General features: G+C 37.8%; 1 protein-coding gene across 1 annotated transcript in view; it reads right to left on the reverse strand.

Moving 5' to 3' along the window:
- ABCB7 (ATP binding cassette subfamily B member 7) overlaps positions 1–13,493 on the reverse strand; it is a 139,137-nt gene extending 125,644 nt beyond the window's left edge. The window contains exon 1 of the mRNA XM_036839771.1: positions 13,271–13,493. Within this exon, the coding sequence (XP_036695666.1) occupies positions 13,271–13,441 (171 nt within the window). The 5' untranslated portion in view covers positions 13,442–13,493. The remainder of the gene's footprint in view (positions 1–13,270) is intronic.
- Positions 13,494–17,716: the final 4,223 nt, after the last annotated feature.

Consider the following 17,716-nt stretch of genomic DNA (forward strand, 5'->3'; position numbering starts at 1 on the left):
CACGTCAGGCTTCCCAACCTGGGGGTCCAGCAACGGGAGGAGGAATTCCTAGAGAATAAGACTTCGAAGGCTAGCAGGATTTGATTGCAGGACTTTGACAGGACTGGGGGAAACAGACTCCACTCTTGGAGGGCACACACAAAGTAGTGTGTGCATCGGGACCCAGGGGGAGGAGCAGTGACCCCACAGGAGACTGAACCCGACCTACCTGCTAGTGTTGGAGGGTTTCCTGCAGAGGCGGGGATGGCTGTGGCTCACTGTGAGGACAAGGACACTGGCAGCAGAAGTTCTGGGAAGTCCTCCTTGGCGTGAGCCCTCCCAGAGTCTGCCATTGGCCCCACCAAAGAGCCCGGGGTGGGCTCCAGTGTTGGGTCGCCTCAGGCCAAACAACCAACAGGGAGGGAACCCAGCCCCACCCATCAGCAGACAAGTGGATTAAAGTTTTACTGAGCTCTGCCCACCAAAGCAACAGCCAGCTCTACCCACCACCACTCCCTCCCATCAGGAAACTTGCACAAGCCTCATAGATAGCCTCATCCACCAGAAGGCAGACAGTAGAAGCAAGAAGAACTACAATCCTGCAGCCTGTGGAACAAAAACCACATTCACAGAAAGACAGACAAGATGAAAAGGCAGACGGCTATGTACCAGATGAAGGAACAAGATAAAACCCCAGAAAAACAACTAAATGAAGTGGAGATAGGCAACCTTCCAGAAAAAGAATCCAGAATAATGATAGTGAAGATGATCCAGCACCTCGGAAAAGAATGGAGGCAAAGATCGAGAAGATACAAGAAATGTTTAACAAAGATCTAGAAGAATTAAAGAACAAACAAGCAGAACTGAACAACACAATAACTGAAATGAAAAATGCACTATAAGGAATCAATAGCAGAATAACTGAGGCAAAAGAACAGATAAGTGACCTGGAAGACAGAATGGTGGAATTCACTGCTGTGGAACAGACTAAAGAAAAAAGAATGAAAAGAAATGAAGACAGCCTAAGAGACCTCTGGGACAATATTAAATGCAACAACATTCGCATTATATGGGTCCCAGAAGGAGAAGAGAGAGAGAAAAGACCCGAGAAAATATTTGAAGAGATTATAGTCGAAAACTTCCCTAACATGGGAAAGGAAATAGACACCCAAGCCCAGGAAGCGCAGAGAGTCCCATAGAGGATAAACCCAAAGAGAAACACACTGAGACATATAGTAATTAATTGGCAAAAATTAAAAACAAAGAAAAATTACTGAAAGCAGGAAGGGAAAAATGACCAATAACATACAAGGGAACTCCCATAAGGTTAACAGCTGATTTCTCTGCAGAAACTCTACAAGCCAGAAGGGAGTGGCATGATATACTTAAAGTGATGAAAGGGAATAACGGACAACCAAGATTACTCTACCAGGAAAGGATCTCATTCAGATTCCATGGAGAAATCAAAAGCTTTACAGACAAGCAAAAGCTAAGAGAATTCAGCACCACGAAACCAGCTCTACAACAAATGCTAAAGGAACTTCTCTAAGTGGGAAACACAGGAGAAGAAAAGGACCTACAGAAACAAACCCAAAACAGTTAAGAAAACTGTAATAGGAACATACGTATCAATAATTACCTTAAACGTGAATGGATTAAATGCTCCAATCAAAACACACAGGCTTGTTGAATGGATACAAAAACAAGACCCATCTATATGCTGTCTACAAGAGACCCACTTCAGACCTAGGGACACATACAGACTGAAAGTGAGGGGATGGAAAAAGATATTCCAGGCAAATGGAAATCAAAAGAAAGCTGGAGTAGCAATACTCATATCAGATAAAAGAGACTTTAAAATAAAGAATGTTACAAGAGACAAGGAAGGACACTACATAATGATCAAGGGATCAATCCAAGAAGAAGATATAACAATTATAAATATATATGCACCCAACATAGGAGCACCTCAATATATAAGGCAACTGCTAACAGCTATAAAAGAGGAAATTGACAGTAACACAATAATAGTGGGCGACTTAAACACCTCACTTACACCAATGGACAGATCATCCAAACAGAAAATTAATAAGGAAACACAAGCTTTAAATGATACAATAGACCAGATAAATTTAATTGATATTTATAGGACATTCCATCCCAAAACAGAAGACTACACTTTCTTCTCAAGTGTGCACGGAACATTCTCCAGGATAGATCACACCTTGGGTCACAAATCAAGCCTCCGTAAATTTAAGAAAACTGAAATCATATCAAGCATCTTTTCTGACCACAACGCTATGAGATTAGAAATCAATTACAGGGGAAAAAAAAGTAAAAAACACAAACACATGGAGGCTAAACATTACTAAAGAACCAAGAGATCACTGAAGAAATCAATAAAACTAAACGCTGGTTCTTTGAGAAGATAAACAAAATTGATAAACCATTAGCCAGACTCATCAAGAAAAAGAGGGAGAGGACTCAAATCAATAAAATTAGAAATGAAAAAGGAGAAGTTACAACAGACACCGCAGAAATACAAAGCATCCTAAGAGACTACTACAAGCAACTCTATGCCAATAAAATGGACAACCTGGAAGAAATGGACACATTCTTAGAAAGGTATAACCTTCCAAGACTGAACCAGGAAGAAACAGAAAATATGAACAGACCAATCACAAGCAATGAAATTGAAACTGTTATTAAAAATCTTCCAACAAACAAAAGTCCAGGACCAGATGGCTTCACGGGTGAATTCTATCAAACATTTAGAGAAGAGCTAACACCCATCCTTCTCAAACTCTTCCAAAAAATTGCAGAGGAAGGAACACTCCCAAACTCATTCTATGAGGCCACCATCACCCTGATAACAAAACCAAAGATACCACAAAAAATGAAAATTACAGACCAATATCACAGATGAACATAGATGCAAAAATCCTCAACAAAATAGTAGCAAACAGAATCCAATAACACATTAAAAGGATCATACACCATGATCAAGTGGGATTTATCCCAGGGACGCAAGGATTCTTCAGTATACGCAAATCAATCAATGTGATACACCATATTAACAAATTGAAGAATAAAAACCATATGATCATCTCAATAGATGCAGAAAAAGCTTTTGACAAAATTCAACACCCATTTATGATAAAAACTCTCCAAAAAGTGGGCATAAAGGGAACCTACCTCAACATAATACAGGCCATATATGACAAACCCACAGCAAACATCATTCTCAATGGTGAAAATCTGAAAGCATTTCCTCTAAGATCAGGAACGAGACAAGGATGTCCACTCTCGCCACTATTATTCAACACAGGATTGAAAGTCCTAGCCATGGCAATCAGAGAAGAAAAAAAAATAAAAGGAATACAAATTGGAAAAGAAGAAGTAAACCTGTCCCTATCTGCAGATGACATGATACTATACATAGAGAATCCTAAAGACGCCACCAGAAAACTACTAGAGCTAATCAATGAATTTGGTAAAGTTGCAGGATACAAAATGAATGCACAGAAATCTCTTGCATTCCTATACACTAATGATGAAAAATCTGAAAGAGAAATTAAGGAAACATTCCCATTTACCACTGCAACAAAAAGAATGAAGTACCTAGGAATAAACCTACCTAAGGAGACAAAAGACCTGTATGCAGAAAACTATAAGACACTGTTGAAAGAAATTAAAGATGATACCAACAGATGGAGAGATATACCATGTTCTTGGATTGGAAGAATCAATACCGTGAAAATGACTATACTATCCAAAGCAATCTACAGATTCAATGCAATCCCTATCAAATTTCCAATGGCATTTTTACAGAACTAGAAAAAACAATCTTAAAATTTGTATGGAGACACAAAAGACCCCGAATAGCCAAAGCAGTCTTGAGGGAAAAAAACGGAGCGGGAGGAATCAGACTCCCTGACTTCAGACTATACTACAAAGCTACAGTAATCAAGACAGTATGGTACTGGCACAAAACCAGAAATATAGATCAGTGGAACACGATAGAAAGCCCAGAGATAAACCCACGCACCTATGGTCAACTAATCTATGACAAAGGAGGCAAGGATATACAATGGAGAAAAGACAGTCTCTTCAATAAGTGGTGCTGGGAAAACTGGACAGCTACATGTAAAAGAATGAAATTAGAACACTCCCTAACACCACACAGAAAAATAAACTCAAAATGGATTAGAGACCTAAATGTAAGACTGGACACTATAAAACTCTCAGAGGAAAGCATAGGAAGAACACTCTTTGACATAAATCACAGCAAGATCTTTTTTGATCCACCTCCTAGAGTAATGGACATAAAAACAAAAATAAACAAATGGGGCCTAATGAAACTTAAAAGTTTTTGCAAAGCAAAGGAAACTACAAACAAGACGAAAAGACAACCCTCAGAATGGGAAAAAAATATTTGCAAACAAATCATTGGACAAAGGATCAATCTCCAAAATATATAAACAGCTCATGCAGCTCAATGTTAAAAAAACAACCAACCCAATCAATAAATGGGCAGAAGACCTAAATAGACATTTCTCCAAAGAGAACATACAGATGGCCAAGAAGCACATGAAAAGCTGCTCAACATCACTAATTATTAGAGAAATGCAAATCTAAACTACAATGAGGTATCACCTCACACCAGTTAGAATGGGCATCATCAGAAAACCTACAAACAACAAACGCTGGAGAGGCTGTGGAGAAAAGGGAACCCTCTTGCACTGTTGTTGGGAATGTAAATTGATACAGCCACTATGATGAACAGTATGGAGGTTCCTTAAAAATCTAAAAATAGAATTACCATATGACCCAGCAATCCCACTACTGGGCATATACCCAGAGAAAACCATAATTCAAAAAGACACATGCACCCCAATGTACATTGCAGCACTATTTACAACGGCCAGGTCATGGAAGCAACCTAAGTGCCCATCAACAGAGGAATGGATAAAGAAGATGTGGTACATATATACAATGGAATATTACTCAGCCATAAAAAGGAATGAAATTGGGTCATTTGTAGAGACATGGATGAATCTAGAGACTCTCACACAGAGTGAAGTAAGTCAGAAAAAGAAAAACAAATATCGCATATTAACGCATATATGTGGAACCTAGAAAAATGGTACAGATGAACCAGTCTGCAGGGCAGAAATTGAGACACAGATGTAGAGAACAAACGTATGGACACCAAGGTGGGAAAGCAGCGGCTGGTGGGGGTGGTGGTGCGATGAACTGGGAAATTGGGATTGACATGTATACACTGATGTGTATAAAATGGATGACTAATAAGAACCTGCTGTATAAAAAAATAAAATTCAAAAATTCAAGAGAAAAATAATAAATAAAGGAAGGTGTGATGACAATGTCACATCACAGGTATAGTATCAATAGGAATGTATTGATATGTATAGGAATTATAAACAAAGAACCAAGTGGAAATCCTAGAGTTGAAAATTACAATAACTGAAATGAAAAATTAAGTAGAGGTGCTCAACAGTAGATGTGAACTGAGAGAACAAAGAATTAATGAACTCGAAGATGAGCAATAGAAATCATGCAGTATGAAGAACAGAGATTTAAAAAGAGTGAAAAAAAATAAACAGATTCTCAGAGAAATGTAGGACATTATTAAGTGCACCAATATATGTATAATGACTGTACCAGAAAGAAAGGAGAGAGATAAAGGGGAAGAAAAACTACTCAATGAAATAATGGCTGAAAGCCTCCAAAGCTTATTAAAAAGAACAAAAATTTACACATCCAGGAAGCTCAACAAATTCCAAATAGGAAATGCAAAGAGATCCACAGACACATTATAGTAAAAATACTGAAAGCCGAAAACAAGGGGAAAATCTTGAAAGTAACGAGAGAAAAAAGACTCCTCACTAATAAGAGAACCCCAATAAAACTAACAGCTAACTCCTTAGCAGAAACAAGTATAGGCTGTAAAGCAGTAGGATACCGTATTCAAAGGGCTCAAAGAAAAAACTGCCAAGGAAGAATCCTATATCCAGGAAAGCTGTTGTTCAAAAATAAAGGCAAAATAAAGACATTCCCAGACAAACAAAAATTGAAAGAATCTGTTACTAGCCGAACTACCTTACAAGAAATACTAATGTAAGTTCTTTAGCCTGAAAGCAAGTGACCTCAGACTGTAATTCAAATCCACACACACAAAAAAACAAGAGCACAGGAAAAGGTAATTGTGTTATTATAAAAGACTGTATAAATGCATACTTTTCTACTTTCTTCTTTGTACTAATTTCAAAAGCAATTGTATAAAATAATATTTATATAATGTATGATTAAGCCTATAACATATAGAGATGCATTATACTTGCCAATAACAGCACAAAGGAGATGGGTGGGAGCACAGCTATATTGGGATAAGGAAATGACTCCAGATGGTAACTCAAACACAAGAGCACAAATGAAGAGAACCAGAAATGATAAATATGAAGGTTAATATAAAAAAAGCCATAAATATTTACTTACCCTCCTTTCTTCTCTCAGCTTCTTTAAAAGTCATAAAATTATATAAAGTCATAATTATGACAATGTATTGTTAGGATTTTAACATTTATAGATGTAATATCTATAAAAGTAAAACAACAAAGCAGGGTAAGGAACTAGAACTATGCAAAAGTAATGTTTCTATATCTCACTAGAATTAAGTTATAAAATTCTTAGAAGAAAACATAAGGGTAAATATTCATGACCTTAGATACGGCAATGGATTTTTAGCTACAACACCAAAAGTATGACCAACAAAAGAAAAAAAATAAATAAATTTGACTTCAACAAAATGAAAAACTTTTGTGCTTCAAAGGACACTATCAAGAAAGAAAAAGACAACCCACAGAATGGGAGAAAATATTTGCAAATCATATATCTGATAAGGGAATTGAATCTAGAATAAAGACTCATATCTCAATAATAAAAAGACCAATAATCCAATTAAAAATTGGGCAAAGGACCTGAACTGACATTTCTCCAAAGAATATATACAAATGGGCAATAAGCACATGGATAGATGCTCAACATCTTTAGTCATCAAGGAAATACAAATTAAAACCACAAGGATAGGGCTTCCCTGGTGGCGCAGTGGTTGAGAATCTGCCTGCCGATGCAGGGGACACGGGTTCGAGCCCTGGTCTGGGAAGATCCCACATGCTGCACAGCAACTGGGCCTGTGAGCCACAACTACTGAGCCTGCGCGTCTGGAGCTTGTGCTCCACAAGAGAGGCCGCGACAGTGAGAGGCCCACGCACCGCGATGAAGAGTGGCCCCCGCTTGCCGCAACTAGAGAAAGCCCTTGCACAGAAATGAAGACCCAACACAGCCAAAAATAAATAAATAAATAAATAAAAATAAATAAAAGGAACTCCTTTAAAAAAAAAAAAAAAAAAAAAAAAAACCACAAGGATACATGACTTCACACCCACCAAGATGGCTAGACTAAAAAACGTCAGATAACAACAATTAGCTAGGATATGGAGAAACTGGAACCCTGTACACTTCTAATACTAATGTAAAATGTTGTAGTCACTTGGAAAACCAGTCTGGCAGTTCCTTAAAGAACTAAACAGAATTACCATATGACACAACAATTCTACTCTTAGGTATACACCCAAGAGAAATGATAACTTATGTCCATATAAAACTTGTACATGAATGTTTATAGCAGCATTATTCATAATAGCCAAAAGATGGAAACAACCTGAATGTCTATCAACTGATGAACGCATAATCTTTTACATCCATATCATCGAATATTATTCAGCCATAAAAAGGAATGAGGTATTTAATGCATGCCATAACATGCATGAACCCTGAAAACATAATGCTAAGTGAAAGAAGCCAGTCTCAAGACCAAATATTATATGATTCCATTTATGTGAAATGTCCAGAATGGACAAATCTATAGAGACTGAACATAGATTAGTGGTTGCATAGGCCTGGTGCGGCAGGGGGAAGGAGGGTGATAGCCAAAAGGGTAGCAGGTTTCTTTTTGAGGTAATGGAAATGTAAAATTGACTATGGTGATGGTGGTATATACCACTGAATATACTAAAATCCACTGAATATACTAAATCCACACTTTAAGTGGGTGACTGTATGATATGTGAATTAATCTCAATAAAGATGTTTAAAAAAAAACCAAATGAAAAAAGTATATGATCAGTGTCACAATCAAGAGTCGAGGACTCGTTAAACATAGATAAAAAGACACTATGGAACAAGTATATGATGCCTCAGTTTCTACCATATAAATATTGATGAAATAAATCCAAAATTCTATCATTCAAAATTCATTAAGTCCTTTTAATATTAATTAGTGAGGTAGAGAGGCAATTGTATAATAATCATTACAATTTAGGTCTTATCATATGAAATCCTCCCAGTTTAAGGAAAAACTATTTTTCTTAATAAACTCAAATTAATAATAATAAACTCAAAATGGATTAAAGACCTAAATGTAAGACCAGATACTATAAAACTCTTAGAGGAAAACATAGGCAGAACACTTTCTGACATAAATTGCAGCAAGATCTTTTGTGATCCACCTCCGAGAGTAATGAAAATAAAAACAAAAATAAACAAATGGGACCTAATTAAACACAAAAGCTTTTGCACAGCAAAGGAAACCATAAACAAGACGAAAAGACAACCGAGAAAATGGGAGAAAATATTTGCCAACAATGTGAATGGCAAGGGATTAATCTCCAAAATATACAAACAGCTCATACAGCTCAATATCAAAAAACCTAACAACCCAATCAAAAAATGGGCAGAAGATCTAAATAGACATTTCTCCAAAGAAGACATACAGATGGCCAAGAGGCACATGAAAAGATGCTCAACATCACTAATTATTAGAGAAATGTAAATCAAAACTACACAGCATCACCTCACACCAGTCAGAATGGCCATCATCAAAAAATCTGCAAACAAGAAATGCTGGAGAGGGTGTAGAGAAATGGAAACCCTCCTACACTGTTGGTGGGAATGTAAGTTGGTATAGCCACTATGGAGAACAGTATGGAGGTTCCTTAAAAAACTAAAAATAGAATTACCATATGATCCAGCAATCCCACTCCTGGGAATATATCCAGAGAAAACCATAATTCAAAAGGATACATGCACCCCAATGTTCATTGTGGCACTATTTACAATAGCCAGGACATGGAAGCAACCTAAATGTCCATCAACGGAGGAATGGATAAAGAGGATGTGGTACATATACACAATGGAATATTACTCAGCCAAAGAAAAGAACAAAATAATGCCATTTGCAGCAACATGGATGGACCTAGAGATTGTCATACTGAGTGAAGTAAGTCAGACGTTGAAAGACAAATATCATATGATATTGCTTATATGTGGAATCTAAAAAAATGGTACAAATGAACCTATTTACAAAACAGAAATAGACCCACAGACATAGAAAACAAACTTATGGTTACCAAAGGGGAAAGGGGGGGAAAGGATCAATTAGGAGGTTGGGATTAACAATATACACTACTATATATAAAATAGATAACTAATAAGAACCTACTGTATAGCACAGGGAACTCTACTCAATACTCTGTAATGACCTATATGGGAATAGAATCTAAAAAGAGTGGATATATGTATATGTATATGTATAACTGACTCACTTTGCTGTACAGCAGAAACTAACACAACATTGTAAATCAACTATACTCCAATAAAAATTAATTTAAAAAAATGAAGAAAATATATGATCAGTGTCAGGATCAAGAGTCAAGGACTTGTTAAACATAGATAAAAAAGGCACTATGGATTAAGTATATGATGCCTCAGTTTCTACCGTATCAATATTAATGAAACAAATCCAAAATTCTATCATTCAAAATTCATAAGTCCTTTCAATATTAATTAGTGTAGTAGAGAGGCAACTATATAATAATCATTACAATTTATGTCTTATATGAAATCTTCCCATTTTAAGAAAAAACTGTTTTAGGTGTTTCCCTCTATGAATAGTGGTCTAGTAATTATTAGATAAGTATCTTTAGAATTCAACAAACATTCACTATGTGATTAGGGTCTGTCACAGTCTTAATTACCCTTATATAAATATCTAACACACAGAAGGCAATAAACAAATGAATGGCCTTAATGGCTGTCATTTATCTATACTAGAACTTAGTCTCCTCATCTGCAAAATTAGAAGGGCTGGATACGATCTTTACTTTTTTTAAAAAAAAATACTTTGTGGAGTACTTTATTTTTTTTTAATTTATTATTATTATTTTTTAATTTTTGGCTGCTTTGGGTCTTTGTTGCTGCGCGTGGGCTTTCTCTAGTTGCGGCGAGCAGGGTCTACTCTTCGTTGCAGTGCGCGAGCTTCTCACTGCGGTGGCTTCTCTTGTTGCGGAGCATGGGCTCTAGGCGGGCGGGCTTCAGTAGTTGTGGCATGCAGGCTTCAGTAGTTGTGGCTCGCGGGCTCTAGAGTGCAGGCTCAGTAGTTGTGGCGCACGAGCTTAGTTGCTCCGTGGCATGTGGGGTCTTCCCGGACCAGGGATGGAATCCGTGTCCCGGCATTGGCAGGTGGATTCTTAACCACTGTGCCACCGGGGAAGTCCCTGATCTTTTCTAAAGTAGTAGTGTTCAATAGAAATTTCTGCAATGATGGAAATGTTCCACATCTATATGGCTATTCAGCCCTTAAAATGTGACTAATGCAACTGAGGAATTAAATTTTTAATTTAATGTAAATTTAAACAGTCACAGGAAGCTAGTGACTACCACATTGTACAGCATAGCTCTAGGGCAAAATCCTGTGTGAAAAACACATTTCACAATGCATTCCAGTAACCACATACACATGGTAATGTATATATATGTATTCGTAAAACAATACTTCCCTTAATACATATAAAGCCTTGATATTTTCTTTCCTATTCTACTAAATTTCATCTAAAACAAAGTGCTGATCCAACCCACTAACGTGATTTCATAACACTGCACTAAGGCTCCTTTCAGCTCTAAAATATGCTATAAATACTAATGATTGTCCTAAAAGTATGCATTCAATATTTATTTTGTAATCTTAACCACAAGTGACTAATTAATCTGAAAATTTGCCTCAGGTTGTAGCAGGTTCTACTTTAAAAGCCTTATAATCATTCCTTCATCTCCCTGTTAAATCAACATTTTTAAAACAGAGGCAAGAGTTGCATGTCTTTAAGAAGTAGAAAACAAAGGTAACATCTTTTCCTTGTTTTTCATACTTCAGAAATGGTAACCAAAGAAATGGCAGGATATACAGGAGAGAGTGAAGGAAATTGTGGGGATAGTGTTCATGTAAAGAGAGAAAGCTAACTTGTTACTGTCATCACCTCCTCTGAATCTCCTAATGACGTCTCCTTCCCCCTCATTCTTCGAGCCTGAAAGTCCTACAAATTTTATCTTTTTTTAAATTAATTTTTACTGGAGTATAGTTGCTTTACAATGTTGTTTTAGTTTCTATTGTACAGCAGTAGAAAAGTGAATCAGCTATACATATACATACATCCCCTCTTTTTTGGATTTCTTTCAAATTTTATTTTAACTTCATCTGGCTTATTAGAGGACTAGAGAACAAGACTGGTTCCCAAGAGATCACATGTTACAAATTTCAACTACAAAGTGCTTTTAAAAAACCTTAATAAAAGGATCTGGATTTGCTTCTCTACCCTAATCTGCCATCTCCTATCATGAAATCCTCACTAGTCTAAACTATAAGCAGTTCTACAGAAGTTTCATGCTCTCTCTTACCTGTGGGCCTTTGTACATGCTATTCCCTCTTTAGCTAACTTCTAATTTTTCAGGTCTTGGTTTAGATATCAGTTACTCAAGGCAATTTTCTCCACCTTAAGATTAGTCTTGATGCCTCTCATGTATATTCCTCCAGTACTTTGTACCTTCCCCATCATTGCACTACTGTATTAATTGCCTGTTTACTTATCTATTTCCCCTACTAGATTTTAAACCCTTTAAGGACAGGGTGTATATTTTGTACTGTTCACTGATATAAAGATGTTCAATAATTACTGAATGAACATATCGATATAATTCCTTCAGCATTCCACATGTCTAGTGTCATACTCCCTGCTTGGAATGTTCTCCCCAGTTCTATTGCCAGCATGAGATCCTCTCTATAATCTAGTTCTTAATTATCACTATTTCCTCTGGATGCCTACAGCCCTTATTATTCATACTACTCATTTGATATTTAATCTACTACGTTGTTTTTTAGTTATTCTTGTAATGCATAGATCCGATCTCATTAACTAAATTGTCCAGCTTGAAGATATTACTGTGTTTCTTTTGGTACTCCATTACCTAGCATAGCACTATGTACACAGCAGACATTAAACATCTGTTGACAAAGAATCAAAACTTGAAAGGCTGTTTCTCATATGAAGCTGACAACACTTTAGCGATACAGATGAACAAGGGGTGCCAATTAAGCTTTCTGTCAATTATAGGCAATAAAAAGATATACTGAAGTACGAATACAAATAACAATAAAACACTATTCTTAAGTGAGAGATAATAATGAACACAAATATTAAGATGCACTGTAGCCATAGCTACATTCATTAAAGATAAGTAGCCTTATGGCTTCCAAAGTGACCTGTGTACACAAAAGAATACTGTTTTTCAGATCAAAGGATAATCGTATTTACGTATGAATTTAGGGCGGTCTATGTTTTGGAGACATAGATAATTACGGTTTGGGCCTATCAAGGAGCCCTGTCAGCAAGGAAGCTAACTGGTGCTAACTCAATTTGCCGCTTGTTAACAGGCAGCTTGTTATCTTCCAATGCCCTCCAAATTGCTACTTCTGACTGAGTAAAATCTTAACCATTGGCAAACTGGTCCCAAATTCCATTACTAACTTTGGAAAGTAGCCCAGTTCTCCTTGCATTTAGAAAAGTAAGCAGTATGGGAATGGTGTCTACTCTGCCTCTTAAACTAAGAGAAAAAACTGTAAATCCTGCGAGAGTCACCAGCGATCCAGGTGCCCTCTGCCTGGAACCTTCCGTCCCGTTCCCATTTACTGTACCCCAAAGATTTTCTTCACCCCTTCCTCAAATTTCCAACCCTAACTTCCTTCACTTACTGCTGCTCCAAGTTAGCCCTGACAACCTTTCTTCTTTGTACTGGCTCTGCCCTGAAGACACAAGGGCAACCTTTTCCCTATAGGTCCCCTTGTCCTTCACGCTACACTTCCAAGTGAACGGCATCTCACCTGGGAGATTCCAGCAGTTCCCGAGCCGCCGAGCTGACGTGACCTCCATTGCGGACCTGGGCTCCAGATAGAGACTAGAGGCCGGATCGGTATCACGGCGTGCCAACAACGCTTTTCGAAAGCAGCCGCCGCAGCTGCCCAGCGCCAGGAAGGTATCGCGAGCAGCGCCATCTTGAGCGAGGGAAGAGGAACCGAGAGCAGAGGATTGTGGGACGCTGGCGGTCCGAACTCGCTACCTTAATCCTCCTCACCCCCCTCCCTCCCTGGAGGAGAGCGGAAACAGCTTCTCTCTGAAGATTCGGATGCTTTAACGCAACCGCTTTTTTTCTTCTAGGGCCGGTCTTTGAGTGTCTTTTTTACACAGCAGGGAATAACGGAGTAACATTGTCTTTCTCTCTTTTCCTAGATTTGTCAGGTAAAACACAGGATGCGCAGTTAAATTTGAATTTCAGATAAACAATGAATCATTTCTTAGTATAATTATGTCCCAAATATTCCATTTGCTAAATCTGGCAACCCTATCTTGTCAGTCATTTCACTCTTCTCCTGCCGCCTCCAACTCAGTGCCAAAATCCACTCTCTCCATTTTCCCTGTGAATATTCTTATCACTCTCCTGTGTACTAATGCTTAGGGCAGATTAAACTACAGATATTGATTTCCCCGGGAAGGAAGCTTCATCTGTGAGATTCACTGCCTGTGAGAGTCACTTGCTGTGTTGTAAGTGCTTGCATTTGGCTGATTGTTCTTTTTCGCACAAACTTTGGAGGAGTTTTCCTTTGGTCTTTTGCTCTTGGAAGAGTTTTAAACACACACACACACACACCCTTTACTCTGCTAATTTGCCTCTCTACCTCTTCCCTTTGGTTTCTGCAGCATCTAATTATTGCAAAACAGCTAGATTCGCTGAAGGACGGTAAAATGAAAATGTATGCAGAGAAGTCCATGTTTAAAGACAGGTTTATATTCTTTTGTCACCACTATCATCCAACAAAATAATGTTGAAATATGTTTACAGTTATCTAGGAAACTACATTTCCAAGTGTAAATGTAACCTGAAGCCCTGGCGACAGTAATGCGTTTGCAATTTCTATTCATTGCTGCGTTCTCAAACTTTAACACAAGACAGGCAAATAATTATTAACTCCTTATGTAGATGCACCATGGACTAATGATAAGTCTGATGAAGACAAGGATATGCATGGCCCATGCAGTTAGCTTTACTTTGTTTCAGGATTCATATTACACCCCAGGTTTCCAGGGTAAGAGGATGCTTGAAAGGAATTATTTACAGAAGAATAAAGTTTCCAGTTGAAGGGAATTCCATGTGAAGGAAATGGCATTTTTAACAGCAAGAAGTCGAAAGAAAACACTTCCAGGTTCAGGAGTCTAGGGAGTGTATGGCAGAGAAGAGATGAGCCTGGGTGAGCAGAGGCCTGATGGTGAAGGGGCTTGTATTTCATTTTAAGAAGTTAATGCTTGATTCTGTACCTAGTGAATGGTTTTAATCAGGAAAGTAACATGATCAGATCTGTATGTTCATTAAACCACTCTGGCTTAAGTAGTAAGGTTGGACTGGAGGGAGTTCAGATTGGAGTCATGAATTTAATGCCATAGTCATAAAATAAAGGCCTGAACCTGGCAGTAGCAATCGAAATAGATCAATTCCAGAGATATTATGGAGATAGGATTGACAGAACTTTTAGTGATTGATTGGATGCTTCTGGCTTATTATTGTCTAGTTGACAAATCAATAATGGCCTCTTTCATTAATGCCTACCTATATCATCATCAGTAAATATTTACTCAGCATCTATTCTGTGTTATCAACACTTTACACTAGAGAAACCCTAGACTCTACCAATGATTTCTATTAGGGCTGAGTACTGCCACTGAATCTTTCTACCCAGGTAAAGTATTGTCCAGTAATGCTCTAATTTTTTTTTAATGTAGGAACCTGGGCGTTCCCTGGCGGTCCAGTGGTTAGGGCTCCATGCTTCCACTTCAGGGGGCACGGGTTCAATTCCTGGTCGGGGAATTAAGATCCCAAATGCTGCGCAGTGCAGACAAAAAAATTTTTTTTTAATGTAGGAACCTATACAATATATATTTTGTGAGAGACTATCAGATATAATGTGACAAAATAATATCTTAAATTTTTATACTTTTGGAAACACACACATTATCTTGCTGGATCTTAATCACAGCGTTTTGGGTGTGTTCCTTGTTCCTAGAAGATAAAGAAGACCAGGGCCATGTGGTGACAGAGTCAGAACTAGAACCATGGTGTTCTGGCTGCTATTCCACTGTTCTTTACACTAAAGGTGTTACCCGCACTCAAATACAAGATTTAATTTAAAGTCTCTACCGGCCATATAGAATTATAAGATTTTAAATCAGGCAACATCTCAGAATTCTGAAACATCTGACCCTACAGATGATTTCTCAGGAGTTTTGAGAAGTTTCATTAGAATCACCTACAGGCATTATTGGCATGGAACAACAGTTGTGAGGTCTTTGACAGGAATCAAAGCATTTTTACCAAAGTAGTCTCATTGTAAGTCAACTCCTCTGATTAAGAAATGTGAATAACGTTGGAATAACAAAGTAGTTACTCTATGATGAGCCAAAATGAGTCAAACATGAGCCAAATAAGCCAAAGAAAATTTCCAGTGCACCCAGAAATAGAACATGAAGCATAATGAGAGTTGTGTACTGGGGGAGAACTGAAGCAACAGGCCAAATTGGCCTGCAGCAACTTGACACATAAGTGTTGGAAGTAAGTTAGAGAGACAGAGGAGCACACATAAAAGCCGCTATAAATAGCTGTTGCAGACACAGATCACATGACAGCACTTTGTTTATGCAGTAATTATATCTATACTTGCCCAAGGGTACTTACCTGTTAAGCAGCAGAGCCAGAACTTAAACCTAAGCCCTGACCCTAAAGTCTGTGCTGTCAACCTAAACTGTAATGCCTCCTCATGTATTTCTCAACAAGGCCCATAGAGTTTAAGGAGCATACCAAAGCTGTTTTCACTCCCTAATACTGTGGGCAATCCTGTGTGTTCTATAGCAGCAACCAAGCTTTTCTTGGCAAAGAATGATCTTGTGGAAATTTTCCTGTGACTGTGGGACTCCATGCAGATGGCACAATAAGAATCATTCTCTTTCTGAGAACTATGCATACCACTGCTCAGAAAGTAATCAAGTGGATCCCTTAGAAATGTTGCTAGATATACCATGATTTCAAGCTCCTTGAAAATCTAATTAACTTGCTGTTTCATAGCTCCATGGTTTTACTCTGATGTGAAGGAGCCAGTGAACTGTGAAAACATGTCTTCTTATCTGTGTGCCATGTAGGTCCATGATGAAGCTGTATGCAGCATGATGTTTTTAATCTTTCAGAGCTCACTTCAGTTTTCACCTTAAACTGTCCCTTAAAAGAGAGTGGTGATTTCAACAAGATGATCCAAAGGCCAGCAGAGTGGAGTGAGAAAATGAGAATAGAAAAATCAGAGAGGGTTATCTGGGAAATTATTTTAATGAGGCAGGTTACAAAGGGGTTAATAGGCTTGAGTATGACATCAATCTTTAGGCTGAGCCTGATGAAGATTCTATTCAGACTATTGATGTAACATCTTTAAGATTCCTCTGGCTATAAAAACCCATGATTATGTGATTTCTTGCTAAGCAGAAAATCATTACTTTCCTTATTTTGAGTGAGGCTTTCTAGCAAAATCGGATTTTTAAAAAGATCTATTATTATCTAGGCAACTGCAATAATTATGACACAGTATTAATAATCATGGAGAAGGAAGTGAACACAGGTACATGGAGGCAGTACTGGATGGTATGATAAAAAAAGGGTCTCTATGACATTGTATTCACTTCCTGTTGTTACACAACAAATTAGCACAAACTTGGCAGCTTAAAACAACATACATTTACTATTTCACAATTTCTGTGGGTCAGGAATCTTGCTACAAATCAGCTGCATCTTCTGGTCAGAGCGTTACCAAGATAAAATCAAGGTGTCAGTCAGGTCTGCAATCTCACCTGAGGTATGGGATACCGCTTCCCAGCTCCCTGGTTGTCGGCAAAACTCACTTCCTTGTAGTTGTCGGACTGAATTCATTGTTTTCTTGCTGGATGTTGGCTGGGAGCTGCTCTCAGCTTCTAGAAGCATCCTCAGGTTCTTTCCAGGTGACCCCCTTGATAGGAAATGAACATGGTTGCTTCTTCAGGGCCAGCAAGAGAATCTCTTTTGCTTATTTTTAATTGAGATTAAATTGGTGTATAACATTGTATTAGTTTTAGGTGTACAACAAAATGATTTGATATATATAAATATTGAAAATGATTACCACACTAAGTTTAGTTAGCATCCATCACCCCACATAGTTACTAATTTTTTTCCTTGTGATGAGAACTTTTAAGATCTACTC

This window comes from Balaenoptera musculus, chromosome X (assembly GCF_009873245.2).
Source record: "Balaenoptera musculus isolate JJ_BM4_2016_0621 chromosome X, mBalMus1.pri.v3, whole genome shotgun sequence".
NCBI classification, from domain to species: Eukaryota; Metazoa; Chordata; class Mammalia; order Artiodactyla; family Balaenopteridae; genus Balaenoptera; species Balaenoptera musculus.